Source organism: Dendrobium catenatum, unplaced genomic scaffold (genome assembly GCF_001605985.2).
Source record: "Dendrobium catenatum unplaced genomic scaffold, ASM160598v2 original_scaffold_62511, whole genome shotgun sequence".
Taxonomy (NCBI): Eukaryota; Viridiplantae; Streptophyta; class Magnoliopsida; order Asparagales; family Orchidaceae; genus Dendrobium; species Dendrobium catenatum.
Window position 1 is genome coordinate 526,412 of NW_021380961.1, and position 23,247 is coordinate 549,658.

At 36.5% G+C, this 23,247-nt stretch overlaps 2 protein-coding genes across 3 annotated transcripts; one reads left to right on the top strand and one right to left on the bottom strand.

The window, feature by feature from the left end:
* Positions 1-1,506: 1,506 nt before the first annotated feature.
* Positions 1,507-5,028, bottom strand: LOC110099531. The gene has a single exon (XM_020826721.2). The coding sequence runs from the start codon at positions 5,026-5,028 to the stop codon at positions 1,507-1,509; it is 3,522 nt and encodes a 1,173-aa protein (XP_020682380.1).
* Positions 5,029-20,237: 15,209 nt separating this feature from the next.
* Positions 20,238-22,821, top strand: LOC110099542 (ACT domain-containing protein ACR8). 2 transcript variants are annotated; one of them, XM_028691750.1, is made up of 6 exons: positions 20,238-20,334; positions 20,407-20,470; positions 20,674-20,719; positions 20,824-21,573; positions 21,664-21,768; positions 21,840-22,540. In XM_028691750.1, exons 2-6 carry the CDS (start codon positions 20,409-20,411, stop codon positions 22,200-22,202), a joined length of 1,326 nt encoding a protein of 441 aa, XP_028547583.1. In that variant the 5' UTR covers positions 20,238-20,334; positions 20,407-20,408; the 3' UTR covers positions 22,203-22,540. The 2 variants fall into 2 exon arrangements, 1 of the variants encoding a protein (XP_028547583.1); XR_003699526.1 differs by adding an exon at positions 22,557-22,821 and having other exon boundaries at positions 20,240-20,470; positions 21,840-22,377.
* Positions 22,822-23,247: the final 426 nt, after the last annotated feature.

Genomic DNA, 23,247 nt, shown 5'->3' on the forward strand with positions numbered 1-23,247 from the left:
AATAGAGGAAAACAGAATTGCACAAAGCAATGGAACAGTAGCAACGTTTCTATAATATTCTTCAATGCCTTCTTTCCGATCACATACCACTATTTATATACTCTTGGCTTTACCACTAATAGCCCTACACATGGAAAGTACTGACAAACCAAAATAACTAACTAAAGCAAAATGTAGTGGAGCACATGTCCACTAACCAACTAGGTATCAGCTAATAAAACTAATATTACTTAAGCAAAGGATAATTAATTAAAATCTACTCATCTGTGTTGCTTGAGAATACGCGAATGCTCTGCATCATTCGCCCCCACTGTCAATAGAATCTGTGTCAATAGATTCGAAGCTGGCATCACCGTCATCAGGGGGATTATAAGTGTAGATATCTGCAACATTGAATGTGCGAGAGGTATTAAATTCCTCCGGTAAATCCACAACATAAGCGTTGTTGTTAATTTTCTTGCTGATAGGTAAAGGACCCCATTTCTTCTTTGTAAGCTTCGAATGATTTCCCGGAGGGAGACGTTCACGGCGTAGACGCACAAAAACCAAATCTCCCGGTTGAAACACTTTCTCCCTTCGGTGCACATCAGCTGCCGCCTTATAACTTTGGCTAGACTCTTGCAGGTTCCGCCTTACATCTGACAGTAGTTGTGTGAACTGATCGGCTAATGCATTCGCCGCCTTATTTTGTATCTTTGGTAGAACTGCAATATCCAGAATAGTGTTCGGCATCTTAGTATAAACAACATTAAAGGGGCACTTACCGGTAGATCAGTTAATCATCGAGTTGAATGCAAACTCGGCGTGTGCTAAAACTTCATCCCAAAGTGTTGGGTGCTCCTGCACTAAGCAACGAAGTAAGTTTCCAAGGGTGCGGTTAACGACTTCGGTCTGACCATCAGTCTGCGGGTGATAAGAAGAACTCAGCTGTATTTTGGTATTCAATTTCTTCCATAACTCCCGCCAAAAGTGGCTTATAAATTTCACGTCCCTGTCCGACGTGAGACTCCTCGGAATACCATGAAGGCGCACCACTTCTTTAAAGAAAAGCTTGGCGACATTAAGGGCATCAAATGTTTTTTTGCAGGCAATAAAATGCGCCATTTTAGAAAAACGGTCTACTACCACCATGATAGAATCATTACCGCGTTTGGTTCGTGGAAGGCCCAAGATGAAATCCAGACTTAGATCTTCCAAGATAGATTCCGGAATCGGTAACGGTAAGTATAATCCCGTGTTTTGTCCACCACCCTTGTAACTTTGGCAAACCGCACACCTTTGAATGAATTTAGTTACATCCCTCCTCAAATGTGGCCAAAAAAATCGATCTTGTAGCTGGGCAATGGTGTTATCCCTCCCAATGTGAGCGGACATTCCACCAGCATGGGCTTCTTGAATCAACCGCTGTCTCCAGGACGATTGCGGTACACATAACAAATTATTCTTGAAAAGAAAACCTTGTTGAATGGAGTATTCAGGCACCGGCTCTTGATTGACACACTTGCTTCACCAGTTTCGGAAGAATTCGTCTTTAGGATATAGTTCCTGCAGTCCCGTTAACCCATTGAACTCAGTCTCCAGTTTTGTCAGCAATGCCACCCTTCGGCTCAGTGCATCGGCCACACGGTTTTGAATACCGTTTTTGTGTTTCAATACAAAGGTGAATTTCTGCAAAAAGATAATCCACCGGGCATGCATCCTATTGATGTTCTTTTGAGAATTAATGTACTGTAAAGCTTTATGATCACTGCTCAAAACAAAATCTTGGTGCAATAGATAATGCTCCCATTGTTTTAATGCGCGGATTACAGCATACAACTCCTGCTCATATACTGTCCAGCGTTGTCGCGAAGGACTCAATTTTTCACTGAAAAATTCCACTGGCTTATTGTCCTGAGATAAGACTGCACCAATTACCACCGTCGATGCATCTGTGTCGACCATGAAGGGTTTGTCAAAATCTGGCAATGCCAATACCGGAGCAATAGATAACGCCGCTTTAATGGCTTCGAAACTCTTTTGTTGTTCTTCCGTCCACGAGAACTGGGACTGCTTCAATACATCAGTGATTGGAGCCATTATGATACTGAATTTGTGGATAAATCGGCGGTAGAAGTTCGCCAATCCGTGGAAGCTGTGGATGTCAAAAAGTGATCGCGGCGTCGGCCATTCCACGATGGCCGTAACTTTGCGGGGATCCACCATTACTCCAGAAGCGGAAATGAGAAAACCAAGGAAAGCCACCTGTGTCAAGGCAAATTCACATTTGGTAATATTGAGATAAAGCTTGTTCTGTTTCAGAATTTCAAAAATTGCGGTTAAATGTTGGATATGCTCTTCCATGGAACAACTGAAAACTAGTATGTCGTCGAAATACACGACACAACAACGGTTTAGAACCGGCCGCAGCACATCGTTCATTAGTCGCATGAAAGTGGCAGGGGCATTGCACAACCCAAAGGGCATTACTTTCCACTCATATAAGCCTTGACGTGTTTTGAAAGCGGTCTTCCATTCGTCCCCTGGACGAACTCTAATTTGGTGATACCCACTCCGCAAATCAAGTTTGGAAAATACTTGAGCTCCCGACAGCTTGTCGATCATATCCTCCATTCTCGGCATAGGAAACCTGAATTTAACGGTAATCTTGTTGATGGATCGGCTATCCATACACATCCTCCAGCTACCGTCCTTCTTGGGCACCAACAGAGCTGGGACGGCACACGGACTAAGACTTGTTTGAATAAGCTGTTTGTCCAACATTTCATCCACAATTTGCTGTAAAATTTTATGCTCATTCGGACTCATTTTGTAATGAGGCAAATTTGGCAAGTTGGCTCCAGGGACAAGATCTATCTGGTGCTGAATGGACCTTATTGGCGGTAATCCACTGGGCAACTCCGGTGGTGCAATCTCAGCAAATTGTTCTAACAGCACTTTAACACCATCAGGAATGGGCCTGTCTTCCAGCGGGTGGTTTTGTTCCTTGATGAGTAATGCCAACAGGTGTGAAGATTCTTTCCAAACATTTAATAAAGCTTTTCCACTGACAGCCACTAGTGACGCCTTAGCATGGCCATTAGAATTTTCCTGTTCCGGATTCCGGGGCAACAACCTTAACCGTTTGCCCTTCCAATCAAAAGAATATGTATTAGCCCGCCCATCAAAAATGGCCCCAACATCATACTGCCAAGGTCTACCAAGAATCAAATGACATACATCCATGTCTACTACATCGCAAAGAACTTCGCTCGCATAATGCTTGCCGATGGAGAAAACGACCTTGCACATGTCCGTCACCGCCATTTCAATTCCCCTTTTAACCCAACTGATTTTATATGGGTTAGGACTTTTGGTCGTTTTTAACTGTAACGATTGCACCACTGCTCTGGAAATGACATTTTCCGTGCAACCCGTATCTATCAATACTTCGCAAACTTTACCTGAAATGGTACATTTTGTTTTGAAAAGGGCATTTCGTTGCGTTTTGGCGGGACGGCGAGGGGCTAGAAGCAGTAGTTGCAGCACACACAGAACAGGTTCACCCTCGTCCCCAACCACATCTTCAGGCCGTTCTTCAACTGTTTCGTAATCATCTTCTTCTTCCTCATCATTTTCCCCTTCTATTAATTGCAAATGCGCCCGAGTAGGGCACTCATTAGATTTGTGACCTGGTTGAAAACACCGGAAACATTTTAACGTGCCAGGCTTAGCATACGGGTTGTCTTTCACTGGAGCTTTACCCTTCCAGTTGCCTCTTGGCTCTATTATTTTCGGAACAGGAGTTGGAGGTGGCCCAGCGGTAGAAGGCACAACAACTGGCTTGTTGTAATTGGTGGATAACTGTTGAGCAGGATTCTTACTTACTTCTGCAACTGATTCCCCACTCCTCCTGTTCTGCCGATTGAAGTGATGTCTCTTGGATTGTAATTCCACTTTGAGAGCATAGTTTACAGCTTGGGACAATGACCAAACTGAATTTAACTCTAGTTTATCCTGAATAAAATCCTTCAAGCCACTAACATACCTTGCAACCAGTTGATTTTCAGATTCATTGAGATTATTCCGGGCACTTAACCGATAAAATTCTTCGGTATATTCATTCACCGATTTGCCTCCTTGTGAATAATGTTGATACTGCACGTACAACATCTGCTCATAATCGGTTGGTAGAAAATGTCCTCGTAGCAATTGCTTCATGCGAAACCAGCTCCGGACGACGCCCTTGCCATCTCGCCGACGGGACTGCAACACCTGTTGCCACCACGCACTAGCGCCCCCTTTTAATCTACAGGCAACGTACTTCACCTGCCGATCCGGACTAATATCCATGTATTCAAAGAAAGATTCAACGGACCTTTCCCAGTCAAGATAATCCTCTATATGCAGTCTACCATCGAAGAACGGAATATCCAATTTAATTCGGAAATCCCCCTGTGCCCGATCTCTTCTACCATGCCTTCTATGATTCGGAATCATCTCGCCTTCTGAATCTGACGGTTCCAATGACCGAACATGGTCATTTTCTTCATCTGAATCAGTCACTACAGGTGCCCGGTCATTCCGTTGATGTTCTTCTTCTGCCATGAACCCACGTCTCGTTTCCTGCCCCAAGATCGGTGCAGCGGTTCGAGCGGCTCGGTTCCTATCAAGACGAGCATTGATCAATCTCAACTCCCGACGCATTTCACCGAAGAAATGGTGCATATCTGCCGCCATCTCCTCCGTCCGCCTTACCAGTTTGGTATGTCCGGCCCAAAGTTCTTCCAGGCTGTGTTCACCATCGGTAGCCACCCGATTACTCCCTTCTGCCATCCTTGCTCTGATACCAATATGATGCCGATGCTCCGTCGAAGCTATTCTGGCGATCACCGGAGAGAACCTGCAAAGGATAAAAACAGAGGAAAACAGAATTGCACAAAGCAATGGAACAGTAGCAACGTTTCTATAATATTCTTCAATGCCTTCTTTCCGATCACATACCACTATTTCTATACTCTTGGCTTTACCACTAATAGCCCTACACATGGAAAGTACTGACAAACCAAAATAACTAACTAAAGCAAAATGTAGTGGAGCACATGTCCACTAACCAACTAGGTATCAGCTAATAAAACTAATATTACTTAAGCAAAGGATAATTAATTAAAAGCTACTCATCTGTGTTGCTTGAGAATACGCGAATGCTCTGCATCAGAGTGGGGGTCTATAGAGAGAGAATTAAAAAGAAAAATGAATGAAAAGAGAATCCAATAATTTTTTTTTTTTGGGAAAAATTGGGTCATAAGCCCATATCATGATGAAAAGAAAAATTACAGTAAGCAAAGGTCAAGAGATCAAAAGCAGACATCCAAAAAAAAATGCTGCAGGTAGAAAAGTAAAAAACAGGTTGAAGGTTTATTTGAAGGCTGGATGTTGGTTAGGTGGCTGTTGGGCTTGCTGGAGATTCATTATTGATTTTTTTGAGAGAATTTATTCCCCTAAGCATCATTTTATTGCTGGACGGTGGTTTTGTTGGAGGAGGTACTTACATAGCTGCTATCAATTGAATCATGCGAATAGGATCTCTGCTGGTTGGTTTTGCTGCAGTTCAAACCGTGCGTTTGTGGTTGGTTTCCCCCTCTTTTTGGTTGGCAGATGGTTTCACGGCTATTACTTGTGCTGCTTTTGGATGCATGAATATTTTGGGATTGGTTTTTGTGATCGGACGATGATGACTGGAGTTGCCCTTGTGCCTCTCCCTTTGGACGGCCTTTGGAGTTCTTTTCATGACCTGTGGCATTTTGTTTGGCTTGGCAGCTTTGCGTGCACCCCGCTCCACTATGGTGCTGTTCTTCATTGGCAACCGGGGAGAATTTTGCGTTGTTTTCTCTTGGCACTGGACTTATGAGCTTTCTGGCTTTGATGATAGTTTGTCTCTGGGCAGTCTCCAGGCTAACTGAGTCCTGGTTTTTGTTTTTAAATTTCTTTTGCTTGCGTTTTCCTTTTTGTGGTTCTTTCATTGGGGTTATTGGGTATAGTTTTGGCTAGTTTTCTAGCCTCATTTTCTGTATTTGTAATTCTGTAATTTTGATATATTCAATATACGGGCCTCGCCCCAAATTTTCCCAAAAAAAAAAAAGAAAAAAGCCGAGTTTTCGGGATGCATAGAGCAATAAACCCAGGCAACAAAATCATCTATAAAGATGTTAAGGCATGGATCCAATAATGCTAAGCATGTGAAGAGAAGCCAAACAAAAAACTGCAGAGCTTGAAAGTTGGAAGTCCCACTGATATGATGGGAACTGTGCGATGGATTAGTCCCAACTCTGAAGAGAAAAGTAAACCATTCAGAAAGAATATAATTATGCAAAGCTTTTCTCCATCTCCATAAAACCTCCATTATCCGCCATTTCTGCTGAGCATGTTAGCTTAAGACTTGTCTCTTTCACTACTTTTTGTGCTTTGGTTAACTGTTACCTCCACTGCAGAATGAGATTATTTGATTTCAGGGAATTGAAAGAGAGGAAATGAAAATGGAATTATCGATGAAAATAATACATATTTATTAAGAAGAATGTGCTTAAATTTATGCTTTGAAATTTCAATTTAGGAAAACTAGTTACAAAAAGATGAAATGCCATAAAAAAGGTAACACAAAATATTTATGGGGTTCGTCTGATGTTAAGCCTCAGAGTGTCAATAAAGGACCCGACCTGAAAAACTCAGATTCGTCTTAATTCGTTTGATAAATAGGTGGGGTTCAGGTTGGGATTGAGCTTTCCGAATTGTTTATTAAATAAGTTAGGTTTGTGCTGATCAGCGAACTCAATTTTGACCAAAAAATGACTCGTTTAATTTTTTTTTACTTATGTATATAAGTACTAAAAAGTTGTTTTAAGAAGAAGAAAGAAAGTCATCCCAAACGAAGTCTAAGGCTTTCTTTGGGATGACTTTCTTACTGTTTCTTAAAATAATTTTTTAAATTTGTTTACTAGAAAGTTGTTAAGAAGCAGTAAGAAAGTGGTCGTTTGGGATAGCTTTTTTATTTTTCAAATCATAATTACAATTTTTATTTTATTATAATTTTTTTCATTTTCTTGCTACAAATTTGTGTGCTAGGAAGCTATTTTCTACACCAACCTTAAAATAAAAAAAAAAATAAAAATAAAAATCTTTTTTCACCATTTCTATCCACCTTTATGAAAAGTTGTTGTCCTCATAAATAAATCCTAAATTTGTAGTGGTCCACTTTCTGGTTTCTCTAATCCCTGCAAGCAGCTTTAATGCCAACCGTGCTAAAATTTTCAATAAGTTAATGGATTGGAAAGATAACTGATAGTGCTTGCAATGAGATTGCTGTAGAATTAGTAAAGATGATGAAGGCTTTATGTTCTTTTGAGTATTATTATAATGTTTTCAGGAATGATTAGCGGCATAAGCTTGTTTATGATGATGAGCATATTGGGCTTCATATATGCTAAAGGAGCAATCATCTTCGTTGACAGCCTTGGGTAGGAGTGTAGACGAGTCGAGTCGAATAGTGGTTTTATCGAGCTCCGCTCGTCAGTCGGAAAGTTGGCTCGACCTCAAGCTCGAACTCGAACTCATCGCACTGTAAAAGAGTTCGAGCCGGCTCGCGAGCTCACGAGCCGAGTCTCATCAGGCTTGATTCGAGCTCATTTACTAAAGGAGCTAGAGTTTTTGCTTGAGCTCGATAAGCTCGACTTACGAGCCCATAAACTAATTGAGCTCGCAAGCCAGCTCGGCTCACTTACACCCCTAGCTTATTCTACGTGCACACTGAAGCTCTCTCTATATGAACTCTCCTTTCATAATATTTGATCATACCATGCAAGTATTTATTATTGTGCGGTTCATTCAACTAGATATGAACTTTCTCAAAATCATATGAACTCTAATAAAATTTATTTAGTGAGCCCTTTCTAGCATATTATTTCATTTTAGTAAATAAATATTTGTTACGAAATGACTATAAATTTCATCCATAGTTTTTTTTATTATTATTATTCAAAACTGTTAAAAAATTAATCCGTCAACTTCTTTGAATTTATGACGTTAATAGCTTAGAAATTATATCTTATTCACTAATAGGAGATCCTCATCCGTGGTTGTCACTATTGGGCCACTTTTGGACCACTACTAGTTGGCTGGGCCACTTTTAGACCACTACTAGTGGGCTTGGGTTGGCAGGCCATAATGAGCTGGTCAAATCGACCCAAGGCAAAAAAATCTTGTTGCCTTCTCAAAAGAGAGGGCATCATCTTTATTGTTCATATGAATTTAAATATTTTGGCGGTGAACTTTGATTTTATAATGGACTGGGCTTTTAGGCCCATTTGAATATATGACATATATAATTTATAAAAGAAATTATAGAAGAATATGAGGGCTAGGGCTATAAATGAATCGAGTTAAGAGGAGTGCTATCATCATCAAATTCGTTCATTTATTTTATTATCAATTTTGAGCTAAGCTCAAACATGTTTTTAATTTAATTTTAAAATCTTATTCAAATTTATTTATTATTTTTTATATTGAGTTTGAATCTTAATTGAGCTTTAGTTGACTCTAAATAATTATATATTTGATGTTAATGATTTAAATTAATGCATTATCAAAAATCAACTTGATTAGGCATGAATTAGATGTATATTTGAATTAAAAAATTTTTAAATGAATTTCTAATTTATATGAACTTTGATTTAAACAAACTTACAATCCAACTAAATGTCTTAATGAGATGAAACCATCGACACAGAGTGATCCGATTGGTGTCCGAGCAAATTTATATCAAGCATTTGAAATACAATTAAAGATTTATGATATTTGATATTTGTCAAAAGAGCGATCAATCTCTAAATTACTCATGTTATAAGTAAATCATGCATCTTGATAAGACGAATCTAACCAGCTCAAGAATATTTAATTCTAACATCATAAGATACTTAAATACCAAAAGAATTTTATAGATTAATGGAATAAATATATGTCATTTGAAGGGCTCTAAAAATATTGGCTATATTTATGGAACATGTTACTCTAAAATATTATGAATATATCTCACTCTCTATATATTGGTGGCTCTTAGCTTGTGCTTAAAGAGAGCTAAGGGGTTGAAAGGATTCTTACCATCAGACTGCCATAGTCAAATCACTAGTGACGAACCACCACCAACGAACTATCACTGTCTTACCATATTTATCGGGACCATCGTCATCAGACCACTATTTTAGACCACCACCATTAGATCATTGACTTTGATACTCTGATTTTCGACTTTTATCCTCTGATCATTGACTTCAATCCTCAAATCATCGTCCCTCAATTGTCGTCATCTAACCACTATTGTCTAAGTACCATCCTCCGACCACTACCGCAATTATAGTTCTCAGATTATCATCGTCCAATTTTGATGTCCCAATTATTATCACCCGACTATAGCCTTTCAACCACTATTATCTAACTATGATTGTTCAACCACCATCACTGACTACAATTCTCCGATAATTGTTATCAAACAATAATTCTCTGATCATTATTACTCAACTATGGTTTCTGACTACTGTTATTCGACTACAATCATTCAACCACTGTTTCTCGACCACGATCTTCATATTGTCATTGTTGGACTATGATCTCCCAACGATAGTCACCCAACTACGACCTCCTGGCCACTGTCATCTAACTACAACTATGACTACTATAACCATACTACATCAATGCTCACTAATTTCTTCATCTATTGTGACCAACAACATCAACATATATACTCCATCGTCCATAAGGCCAACTCATATGATCAATACTAACATGGACTCTTAACGTCAATACCAAGATTTATGAACTTTCCAGTCTCTCGTCTTATCTTTTGAAAACCATGCATAGAGTTAATTATATCTCGAAAGTAACTCCTATGCCACAAGACTCTTTCTACTTCTATATCAAAATCCATTCTAGTCAATTTATGTCAGTATATTATATCAACATATTTTCTAATTGTAGGAAATAACATCATTTAAAATCATTGATATGCACTAGTGAAATTATTTTAATTATGCCAAGCCTAGCTTGTGATTTTTCTTTTTTCAGATTTTTTATATAAAACTCTAATGTATGATGTATCTTAAAGCTCTTCTCGTATTTGTAAGTGTATTAGATCTTCTTACAATGTTAAGATATTAAACTCTCTTTCTTCATCGTTGTGAATATTCTAAAACTCAATATAAACATATATTGTTATTATGAGACATAAATAGGCTCATATTTTTTAATAAAATTTGCATTATTTACTCTATATTAATTAAGTTGTTAGTAATAAAAAATATTTTAATTCATATGATATTTCCATCAACCTCCAATAATATACACATTTCTTAGTTGTTATAAGTGGACCCATTTAATGTAAAGTTTATGAAGGAAGCTTATCATAAGTTAGCCATTAAATCATATGGCGCAGTCTTAGACTTTGTTTGGGGCAGCTTTATTACTAAAAAATTGTTTTAAGAAACAATAATAAAGTCGTCACGAATGAAATCTTAAGCTTTAAGCAATGTTTAATTTGTCTTTGATGTGATTTTCTGATAAATATCATGACATAAATAACTTTTTATGTAATAGTAATATCAAGCATTTTTATGATGAAATATGTGAAAATTCTTAAGTTGAATGAAACTAAACTCTTAAATATGGATGCATATTTTGATTGTAATGAATAGAATTTCATTAAAAACTCTACATTTAAGTGTGCTCGTATAGGGACGCTCAAGATGGATGACTTTCTGGGAAGTTACACTAAGGTTTCGTTTGCGACACCTTTCTTATTGCTTTATAAAATAGTTTCATAATACAATTTTTTTTTTAATTTGAAATTTTTGTACTAGAAAACTACTTCTTAAAGCAGTAAGAAAACTGTCTCAAATCAAACCTAATGGGATAAATCTTAAGCTTTGTTTGGGGCAGTTTTCTTCATGCTTTTTAAATCAGCTTTTGAGTACAAAAGTTTTTTGAATTATAAATTTTTGTACTAGAGAACAACTTTAAAAAACTACAGAAAAGCTATCACAAATGAAGTCTTAAAAGCTATTAGTAAAAACAGATTATATATCAATAGTTAAGAATTTGACTTGTTATAATATGAAAATAGGATAAAAATGATTATTATTTACTTAATATAGTGGTTGCAGAAGGAAACTTAAGTTCAAAGATATCATGGTACAAGTAGACAGATAGGCAAGCAATTGTGCTTGAAAAAGAAATTCTCCTAAGTTCAGTGGTCCAAAGAGATCATATTATTATTAATTTGATTAATAAAGATTTTAAAATTATTATTATTTTTATCAACTTTATATTTACATATTTAGCTTTTTTTTATAAAAAAAAAGGAATATTCGGTGGTCCAGAATTAAAAATAATTAATGACTTTTGCAATATTACCAATTTTATATAGATAGTGGAGCACGAGAGTTGTGCCTTTGATGGAGAGTTGGATTCCCAATTGCCGAGGAGTTATTCAATGGAGAAAATTGTTCTTTACAAACATTTGATTGTCCGAAGATCAATCAGAACTCTTCATGTCATTCAGAACGAGTATTGATACTGAGCAAAAAAGTAACATGGCGTGTTCTGATTGGTCTCCGGACGCCGTTCGGGATTTGCACAAAATAAATTTTCTATCCAATGACTCTTAACAAAATGTTGTGATACAATTACAAATATGATTCATGATTTATTTGCTAAGGCTTTAACGGCCTCCATCGACACAAAGGCCTCACAAAGGTGGGGATAGTATCTCTCATAAATGTTGTTAGGGGTGTCAATTCGAATCAGGGTGACAGGGTGTTGAGTCCGACTAATAAGTCAAATTTGAGATTAACTCAGAATAGATCTTAGTTGATTTTATTGATTTGAATACAACTTAGTTATTACGAGTCAAAATATTGACTACAATCCAACTCAATCTGAACCTGGTTGATCTGAATTGGACTGATTTAATTCATTTATTATATGGATCATATAATATTTTTTTTATCTATAAGGACCAATTAAGTAAAATATATTTGTTTGACATAACAATAATATGATTTTAACTTCTTAAAATTGGAACTTGATTAGCAATAGGATTAATTTCAAATTTAGCACGAGTTATTCATGTCAAATCAAACCTAATAAAAAGAACAGTCAGGTCCACAGGCTGGCCTGAATAGTAAACCGATCAACTTGAACCAAAAATTTTGTTTACGTCAAATTATTGTGTTAGGTTATTTATTAATAGTCCTAAAAATGATATGAAAGTTCAACAGAAAGAACCTTCTATGAAGTGAAGATCAAATCGAAATAAAAATTATAATTGAGGAAATATAAACCGAGTTGACTAAAAATCTATATGTTTTTTCCAATTTTGAGTCAATTGGCTTGAAATAAGGTGATTATCACCCTTACCCTAATTATTGCAAGTGAAAAATACTAAGCTTTAATTGAAATGTAAAGATTTTTATTATTAAGTTAATGTTTGATTTGAAAAAATTGAAGACAATGTAAAAGATATTACATTTCATATTGTTATATTTGAAGTTTTATTTTACTATAATTAATAGATAATTAAAAGTGTGTAGCAAACACAATTTTTTTTTTTTAAATTACCAACTCTCTATTTAATTGTCATTACCATTTCTATTTTAATTTTATTTGCATTTCCTCTCTTTCAATTTCTTCATACCAACAAGAGCATACATGGTTTGAAGAAGTCTCTAGAAGCTATCCTTCACTTTATGGACTCTCTCTCAAGTTCATTTGAAATCATCAACAAATCTGACCCTTTACATTTCTCTTTCCTGTTTTGTGTATTTTTAAGTACAAAATTATCCAAAAATGGTATTGCAACAATACATACTAGAGCTTTGAATGCCAGTTGTTAAAGACTTGCATGTTGGCTGAAATCAAATATAATCTTCCTATTTTGTTATATTAGAAATAGTTAGTTTAGTATTGATACTTCACCAAAAATCATCTTGATCTATCACGAATTTCGAGATATATTTGAATTAGAAACATTCATATTTCAATTTACAACCATCTAAACTTTGATATTAGCAAACTGACAGTCAAACTGAACGTCTTGACAAGAAGAACTCGATGACACCAAAATCGGTCCAATCCGAATCCGAATGAGTTCGAATCAAGCAGTTCAAGCACACTAAGAAGCTTAATGCATTAATTTAGTAAACAAATTATTTCCAAATATGACAAATTTATAGTAGAATCGAGCGGCTTGAAGAGATGAATCCAATGAACCCAATATCACTTAATTCTGATATCATGAAGGCACTTAAATGTTTGATGAAAGCTCTATGTTTAAAGGAATCAATATGGACCTTCTGATGGAACACTCCTAATTTGTCATAGATTTTCTTCATATTTACGGAGCATGCCACTCCCAACAATCTATAAATAGGCCCTCATTCTTTACATTGGAGGGAAGAAAAAAAGAGAGAGCAAGAGAGATTTGTATAGTATATTCTAGCCATCATCGCCGCCAACGACCACCAGTTGCTACCACTGACAACCACCATCATCACCAACGATCGGCATCAGAGATCACTAACATCTCCAAAATACTAAAAAGATTTGACCATGTTGTTGGGTATATTTATCTATCAGTGGACACAAACATTCTAAAATCCCTCTTGAAAAGATTAGGCTCTGTTATTGGGTATAAATATTTGATCTTTATACTCTTCCTTTTCTTCAATAGTGAAGAAAGGAGGATTTTTGTATCACTCATTACATAGTGAATTTAGCAATCGAGCTAGACCATATGATTTTTCCCTTTCGAGTTTTCCACGTAAAAAACTCTCTAATTGTATCATTTTTATTTATTCATGATGAATCCTTGTGCACTACTAAGACGTTAAATATAAATTCTATCAACTCACGTTAAATATAAATTCTATTATTATTAAAATTTCAGGATTCAAGATTATAGATATCTCTTGAAAAATGTTGATGAAAATTTTAAAATAATCAATTTGTAACCCCAACAAGAAAATTTTTTGACTACGCCACTATTAATATTCAAATTTACTTGTTAAGTCACCTAAACATTCTTCATACTCCAAACCCTTCGTGCAATAGCGAATACCGAAACTAATTAAGGCTTCGTTTGGGACAGCTTTCTTACTACTTTTTACAGCATTTTTTCAGTACACAAATTTGTCAGAAGTAATGATAAAATTGTGATCAAAAGTTATCCCTAACGAAACCTAAGTAAATACTATAATTATGATTATTAAATGAAAGAATTGAACTATTCAAGAAGATAGATTCTTATTCCAATTACTTTTTAGTAGATGATCATGATGAAAACTATGTGGGCTGATAATTAACAAAGATGATAATGTTTTATTATTTAGGATCTGTTTGGAATGGCTGCAAGTTTTTATTAATGTAACTAAAAAGCTGTTATTTTTAAAATAGAAGAAGCACTTTCAGAGCACAAAATTTTCTTAAAAATAGAGAAAAAATAGCAGCAAAAAAATTTATGATTACAACCTGAAAAATATAGCAGCAAGAAAATCATACCAAAAAAAGTTTTAATTTCAATATTTTATTTCAAAAAAGAAAGAATTATTCTTGCATATTTAAGTTTATGGTATATAAATCATGAATAAAAATAATAAAATGTTAAATGAATAGTCCACAGAAATGAAAATGCTGACCTAAAAGAAATATGAGACATTTAAACAAAGTGTTGGAAAAGCAATATATTACAAAATATAAATATAATTATATGGATAAAGTAATTTGAAGATAATATAATTCGAAGCTGTTGTGGCTTATAAATGTTTAATGAATGCTTCATAATCGAGGGAATTTATATCACCCGTCCGATAAAACCCTCAATATTTATCTTGGATCTTCTTCATATTTATTAAGAGTGTCAGTCAAAAAAACTATAAATAAGCCCTCATACTTCACATGAGATGGAAGAGAGAAAAAAACTAGAGGGCTCACCTACATTCTCCAACCAGCATGGCCACCGCCGGATTTCTTGCCAACCACTAATCGTCGTCTGCTGACCACTTTCTTCCCGACCATTATTGCCCGACAACGGTCTTTCCAACCTCCATTGCATGTCAGCTATAGTCTCTTTGACCACCGTCGTTCTACTACGAATCTTTCAACCACCGCCGCCTGACTATGGTTCCCCTAACCACTGTTGCCCAACTATAATCATTCCGACCACTGTTACCTGACTACGGTCCTTTCAACCTCCATCACTTTCCAACTATAGTACTTAAGACCATCTCCGTTTGCTGACTAAGGTCCATCCGACCACCGTTACCAAACTACTGTCCTTCTAACCTCTATCATCCAAATACAATCCTACCAATCAAATGAACATGCAAACACTCTTTTATGAAAAACTCTCATGACATTAAGTACTTGCAGCCCCAGTCATGTAAAATGCTTTATATGATGCATATTTTCTACATTGAACCTATACCTTCTCACGAGCAGTGTCATTTGTACACTAGTGGATTCATTTAAACTGAGCAAGACCCCATCGTTTTTCCCTTTTCAAGAGTTTTGCGTAAAAAATTTGGTGTCTCTACTGAATGTTGCATCCCTCTCTCTCTCTATGATCTGTCAGTGTACACTGTACTAGATCTTCGTACAAAATTAGGACACTAAGTTCTATATCTCTTTCCCGACACGAATGTTCAAGGATAGAACAATATAAATGTATAAACCATATGATTTTTTTTCATATTATAGAATTATTCTCATAAACAGAAAGTGAAATATATTGCCTTGGTTCAAAAAAATTCCACCCAACCAATGCAAAGACAAATAAAATATGTAAATACGTGAATTATAAGACAATAGTTAGTTGGCATGATGTGTTGTGGTAATAAACTAATAACTAAGAGTATTTTTTTGGTGGCTATAATTTTTTTATAAAGTTACAACAATAATAATATCAAATATTTATATCACTACCTGGGTCAGTTACATACTTACATGAATCATTTTCTTCATTAAATCTAAAACTTTGGATGAGAAAAATGAAGGAATTGTGTTAGGTAGTTGAGAGAGGATAAAACTAGTCAAATAATCATAATGTAAATTTTTTTATAAAAATAATTACATAATAATAACAGCAAAAGAAATAAAAAAAAATTATTAAGAATATATATATTATATTATAAAGCAGCTTTCTAAATTATAAGGTAATAAATTTTTGCTTTCTAAAGCAGCTTTCTGGTAAAAAAAATTAATTTAAAAAATCTTTTTAACTAAAAAATAACTCTAAAAAACAGCAAAAAAATCGTACAAAATAAAACATTTATCAACATGCACTGCTTTTATGAAAGAGACAGATATCGCTGCTATCTATTTGTGTTGAGCTGAATTCCCAGAATCCTTCCAGACCCTTGTTTTCTATCAAAATGTTATCTAAATATAACAAGAAGCATACCAAAACACTATAATCAAGTACTTTTCTTTTGAGCCACATATAATTCTCAAGTTTGTAACTTGTAAAATGAGACTTGTTGGGGATGAGGAGTAAACACTACAATGACGAAACTAGCAAGAAAGTAAAAGCAACGGAAAAATAAAGGATATCAGAATTTAACATATAAAAATCTAAAATAGGAAAATAACTATGGATCTACACCACATCAAAAAATCCATTATGAAAATTAAAAGAAATAAGTATAGATATCTCTTCACTCTCTCACTCTCTTCTTACTTCTCTTCTCATATGCACCATTCCAAATATCTTACTATCTGAGAAATACATGAGAAATCTTAGTAGATAACTCCAAGGGACGCAAGCCTTTAGAAAAAAAATGAGAAAGAAAACCGTTTATTCCGACTCGCAGCACCGCGATGTCAGTTTGGGGCTCTGCAGCGCTCAAACCTCTATCTAATTATGTTGTGGTGCTCAAACTTACAGTGTTGCAGCGCCGAACTTGTTGCGTTGCTGTTGCAACGAAACCAAAGTACTGTGGAGCTCTGCTCTCTGTCTATCAGAATGGGGCGCTCATGAATACGGCAAAAAGAAAAAGAACAATCCGTTTGATCAACACAATCAAATTCCACACATAACAAGATTTCTTAATGAAATAATCAAATAAAACCTTCCACTATCTAAAAGATTATTTTAAGATATAAATGGGTCTCTTATGAAGACAAACTTATTTATGACTTCCTTCCACAAAAGCTTCCGGCTGCCACATGTTAACTTTCTCTTCAAAATTTTCATGGAATAAAAATGTTATTCTAACATCCATTTTCTAAATTGGCAAATGGCAACAATAGAAAAAATGACTCTGATAGATGTATTTTTTTCCCTCATAAAACCTTAAGCACTCAATCTTGCCTTATATTTGAAATTTTCATTTTCATGTACAGCCTCCTTCCCCATGTAAATTCATTTACATTCAATCATCTTTTGATTCCTCGGTTTATTAATAAACATGTGTAGAGACTTCGGCTTTGTTTGAGACCGCTTTCTTAAGAAACTTTTTAGTTTAAAATTCCTAATTCAAAAATTTTTTGTACCAAAGAACTGCTTTAAAAAACAATACGAAAGTTATCCCAAATGAAACCTGATTGCTTCTATCCCATGAATTGAGTCGTTAGAATTGGCAACATCCAAATAAGATAACTGTTCTTTTCCATGACTTGGTTCAGAAAACAACAAGCATATGCAATTTCATTAACAAAATCAAGCACTTAGGTGGCCTGATTTCCCTCTTTGTGATATATATCTATAAATCTTCACAAAACAAGGCTGCATCAGCAAAGCCTACCAAAGCCAAATCCAAAACATCTATCTGCACAACTCTTCTACAGCTAATAAAATACATAAAACACAAAAATAAATAAAGAATTGGAAAAGCTAAAACATAATTGCAAACTCTTCTCTGAAATGACGAGTTCTGCCAATTAATCTTAAATTCAGAAATCTATTTTTCAGAAACGCTGGGATCTCTGTCTTTGTTTTTGACCATTTTGTTGAATATTTTCACTCTGTTGTTGCACTGTTTATAAAAAATATTATATAATTAAGTGTAACATCCCAAACTCTTAGTCTTCAAAATAATGTTCGCTTCAACAAATGTAATAGCCTGACGGTTTAGGGTTTAGGGTTGTAACTTCTTAGGAGGTCACCCATCCTACTATCCTAGGATGCATGATTCTTATACAAGCTCACATAAATTTGGAGTTTCTACTAAAATTTAATCGTTATACCAAAATGTTCCTCGATGTTTAAGAGTTTAACTTTATTATATTAAGAGATTTCACGATCTCCCCCACTTAGATAGCCAATGTCCTCGCCAGTTTCCTCGACCTAGAATCATCAATGCATATAGGATTCTAAAGATAAAATTCTCATCTTTTGGCTAGTGGTCTGCTCAGATGCTATTTAGTAATAGTCAAGCTTTCAATTGTCAAGAAACTATCTGCTTTAGCTTAGCGAACTCATGGTTATGTTCTGTGGTATAACTTCCCAAAATGTCACTCATCCTAGGAGTGCTCCCATACAAACACTCCTAACCGTGGAGTTTCTAATGAAATTTTAATCAATACACCAAAAGATATCTCAATGTTTAAGAGTTTAGTTTTTTTTTTCTTAAGGGTTTTACATTAAATGAGATTAATAAAATTTGTCTGATAGATTTTTTTGATTCCTGATCAAAATGTCTCATCTAAAAATAATTAATAAGATCTACTTCTACACATTAGAGATGGCAAAAGGAGGCCATGAGATTCAAAAGATATATTTCAGAGTTTTTCTACTAGCATGCTCTAATCATCATCAATAGCTACCATTGTCAATGATTATCGCTATTGGTTAATGTCAATTTTGTCCAATAAGTGAGATGTCAACATCATTACCAAAGTTGATGTCCATCATCATCGCTAATGTTGATACAATATATCGCCAATGAGATTGTCATCCATTATCACCAACAAGGCCAATCCCCCTGTCCCCACCAACAAGGCTAAGGCTTGTTGTCACAAACAATGTCGATGCTACCATCTTAATCATTGCCAATATTCATTATCTCCAATAAGATTGATATCTCGCATCACTAACAAGATTGATATATAATATTATCAATAAAGATGATGTGTGTCAGTGCCATCAACTCTGACAATCTTATCATCAATATGGTCGACGCCCCTGTCACTAATTAGGCATACACTAATCACTGCAAATAATATTGACTTTTGTTGTTGCCACTAAAGCCAATGCACGCAATCCCCATAAATGCTGATACTTATCATCACCAGTAATGTCAACATCCATCATCAATATTGACACTTATCATCTCCATGAAGATCAACTCGTGTCATCGTAATAATACTATCACCTTAATTACATTACGAGCAACAATAAATCTCATTGTTGCCATCAACATTGATGTATGTCGTTACTATCAAAATCAACGTCTACCTTCTTGATCGTCGATAATCACTATATAAAATAGAAGGGTTGAGCAAACCATTGAACTTTATCATAAATAGTTTAGAAGTTTGAATAATATCCATATTCTTAACAACAACTACCTCATGAATTTTACTTAGAAAAATGATTAGAAGCTATAGGCCGAGTATATGATTTTGATGGTTATACTAAAGATGGTGAATATGATTGGGTCCCCTCCACATCACATATATCTACAAGAGAATAATTTAGAAGAAAATCTATCACAAGAGGGGAGGGGGAAGAAATTATGTGCTCTTCAAGTGGTGAAGCAAGTGGATGGAGAGGGAGATGAGGATAATAACAAGCAGATATTTGCAGCCACGTGGCTCAGCAAGGGTGAGCTCACACAGTTCTTTTTAAAACATAACAATGTAAAATAGCTCAAAATATCTAAATTAATTTTTAATCATTATGTGATTCAAAGGACACAATGGAGAAAAAGGATTCATGTAGCCGACCCCACGTAGTGGGATAAAGGCTTGATGTTGTTGTTGTTTGTTGTTGTTGTTGATGTGATTCAAAGATTTATATTAAATAAATATAATAATAAATAATTAAATTATGATGATAATATTCTCATTTAATTTTTTATGTAAATTTTAATCTTAAAAAGCTTAGAAATAATTTGTATAAATATTTTCAACTAAATTAACGGGCAACCACCTCTATGTGACCTTCCGATTTGCGTGTACTCGCAGTAATTGGACTTTAAATACTACAAAAGATCTCCTCCCCGAGACTTCCAGCCTGTGCGCGTTCGGCTGTCCTTACTCCTCACTCCTTACATATTCAAATATCAGAACCAGCGGCAGCAAGCAACCAAGACAGAGAAAGGGAGCGAGACTGCGAGAGAGAGAGAGAGAGAGAGATTTCCTGCTGCGATTTAGGGATTTTTTGAGAAATGGAATGGCAAGCATCTCCGGACGAATACGAGAAGCTTGTGATCCGGATGAATACACCGAGGTTTTGGCACCTCCTCTCAATTCATCTTCAATTTGTTTTCGCTTTAGATTTTCTTCGATCGGATTGAGCTCCTCTGTTTTTTTTTTTTTTTTTTTTTTTTTCATTTCCCATGATTAAATCGGCAACAGTTCGATTAATCGTACAGATCTGGAAGTTTTTCTTACTGATGTTCGATTTGTCTGCACTTTTGAATTCTCCTGCAGGGTCGTCATCGATAATACGGTTTGCGCCACGGCAACTCTGGTTAAGGTAATTAACTGTTCAACTCTGCTCCTCCCCTAATTCTATTCGTTCTCGTCCGGCGTGGTGAAAGAGGATTTGATCGAATCTTAACGCTCATATTCTGAATCCAGGTCGATAGTGCGAGGAGAGATGTGATACTTCTTGAGGCCGTGCAGGTGCTCACCGACCTCGATCTGTCGATAAGAAAGGCATACATCTCTTCCGACGGCTGCTGGTTCATGAACGTTTTCCATGTTACTGACAGATACGGCCAGAAAGTCACCGACAAGCGCGTCATAGCTTATATTGAGCGTTCTCTAGGCACCGAAGAAGACGACTTCACCACCGGATCTCGAGACATCGAGGCCTTCACGACCCTAGAGCTCGTCGGCACCGACCGCCCTGGACTCCTCTCTGAGATCTTTGCCGTCCTCGCTAACCTCGGTTGCAGCATCGTGGAGGCGAAGCTCTGGGCTTACAAAGGCAGCATCGCCGGCCTCCTTTTCGTTGAGGAGGAGGACTCCGGCTTACCAATCGAGGACTCCGACAAGATTCGTCATATCCAGGCTCGCCTCGGGTACGTCGTCCGTGGATCCACCACCGCCTTGTCGTCTTCCTCAGCCTCCTACGTCTTCCGTGGCACAAACGCCGATCGCCGCATACATCAGCTGATGTTCGCCGATCGCGACTACGAGCGAGCCGTGGCCTCCGGAGAACCATCCGTTTCCGTTCAGAACTGGACGGAACGGGGCTATTCCATCGTCAACGTTCAGTGCAGCGACCGCCCGAAGCTCCTTTTCGACGTCCTGTGCACAATCACGGACATGGGATACGTCATTTTCCACGGCACGATCGACACCACTGGCGATCATGCCTACCAAGTAATTTCCCATCTCCATTCTCCTATTTCCATGTCTATGGACTCAATCGTAGATTCGTCTCAATTGTAATAAATTCGATTTTTCTCTCAGGAATTCTACATGCGGCACTCGGATGGGAGCCCGATTTGCTCCGAAGCGGAGCGGCAGAGAGTGGTCCAGTGCTTGCAAGCAGCCATCGAGCGCAGAGCATCCGAGGTTGGTTACTCTCTGCTTCCCCAACATCCGATTCCTTATACAGCATATTATTGATTTGTTCGTTTGATTAGGGTTTGAGATTGGAGCTTTGCTCGGCGGATCCGCTGACTGTAGCCGAGGCAACTAGAACTTTCAGGGAGAACGGTCTAACGGTGACAAGAGCAGAGATGTCGACGAAAGGAGAGACGGCAGTAAACGTCTTCTACGTGACCGACGCCGGCGGCCACCTGCCCGGCCGAAAGACGATAGAAGCTGTCATGGAACGCTTCGGCGACGACTGCCTCAAGGCCTGCGAAGACCGGCCATTGCGAACCGGGAAGATGAAGTCCGGTTCGGACCGGGACGAACCGTCGTCCGGTAGCGGGGGGTTGCTGCGCCTGGGCAGCTTGGTGATGCGGAATCTAAGCAATCTGGGCCTCATCAGGTCCTCATAATGAAACCGCCGAACTGATTGCTCGCATAGTTGTATGAAAAGAATGGATAAAGCCCATTTGTACTGAATGTATAGTTAAAGAAAAATACATAGATAGAAAGAAAATATGATGAATATACTTTATAGAATATGAGAGATTATTCTGTGCGAAAACCTGATATTTAGAGACGAATCAGGTGTAGCCATGTCATCTAGTACCGAGCGAACCGAGCAGGGTATCGAGCTCGGTACAGAGCAGTACCAAGCCGCAGTACTGAGTATGGGTGATGTGGCACATTTTTATTGGGCTCTGGACGGCATTCGACATCCGCACAGAATAATTTTTCGTAGAATAGAGTGCCTTGAGACGAATCAGGTGTAGCCATGTCATCTAGTACCGAGCGAACCGAGCAGGGTATCGAGCTCGGTACAGAGCAGTACCAAGCCGCAGTACTGAGTATGGGTGATGTGGCACATTTTTATTGGGCTCTGGACGACATTCGGCATACGCACAGAATAATTTTTCGTAGAATAGAGTGTCTTGTAAAATATTTTCTATTTAGTTCTTTACATAAAATGTTGAAATTTGTGGTTAGAATTGAATGATAGATTAAGGCTTTCTTTGTGATAGCTTTTTTTTACTGTTTTTTAAAGGAAAATTTTGGTATAAATTTTTAATTTTTGTACTAAAAAACAACTATAAGAAGCGGTTAAAAGTTGACCTTAACAATTGCTTGTAAAGTTGGCATGTGGTTTCTTACTTGTTAGTATTATGTGACAACTAGCAATTGCTAGATAGTATTGAAAAAAATAACATATTTGAATGTAATTGACATAAACAATGCGTGATTGTTGAATATAGATATGATGAATATTACATCAATAATAATAATATCATCAAATATTTATCTTAATATATAGTGTCAGTTACATAAATTATTTTTCTATATTGTAAATGCAGATATTATGAATATTAAATAATAGTTTATATTGTAAATTTTTATATTAAATATATATTATATATAGAAATATATTAAAATCTAGAAGAGATTTGCATCCTAACATAT

What these genes read in the sequence shown, in the direction of transcription:
- LOC110099542 (XM_028691750.1), top strand. Translation starts at nt 20,409, where the DNA reads ATGGAATGGCAAGCATCTCCGGACGAATACGAGAAGCTTGTGATCCGG. An exon ending in CCACGGCAACTCTGGTTAAG is followed by an intron (nt 20,720 to 20,823) that starts GTAATTAACTGT and finishes TTCTGAATCCAG; the next exon opens with GTCGATAGTGCGAGGAGAGA. An exon ending in CTGGCGATCATGCCTACCAA is followed by an intron (nt 21,574 to 21,663) that starts GTAATTTCCCAT and finishes TTTTTCTCTCAG; the next exon opens with GAATTCTACATGCGGCACTC.
- LOC110099531 (XM_020826721.2), bottom strand. Translation starts at nt 5,028, where the DNA reads ATGTGTAGGGCTATTAGTGGTAAAGCCAAGAGTATAGAAATAGTGGTA.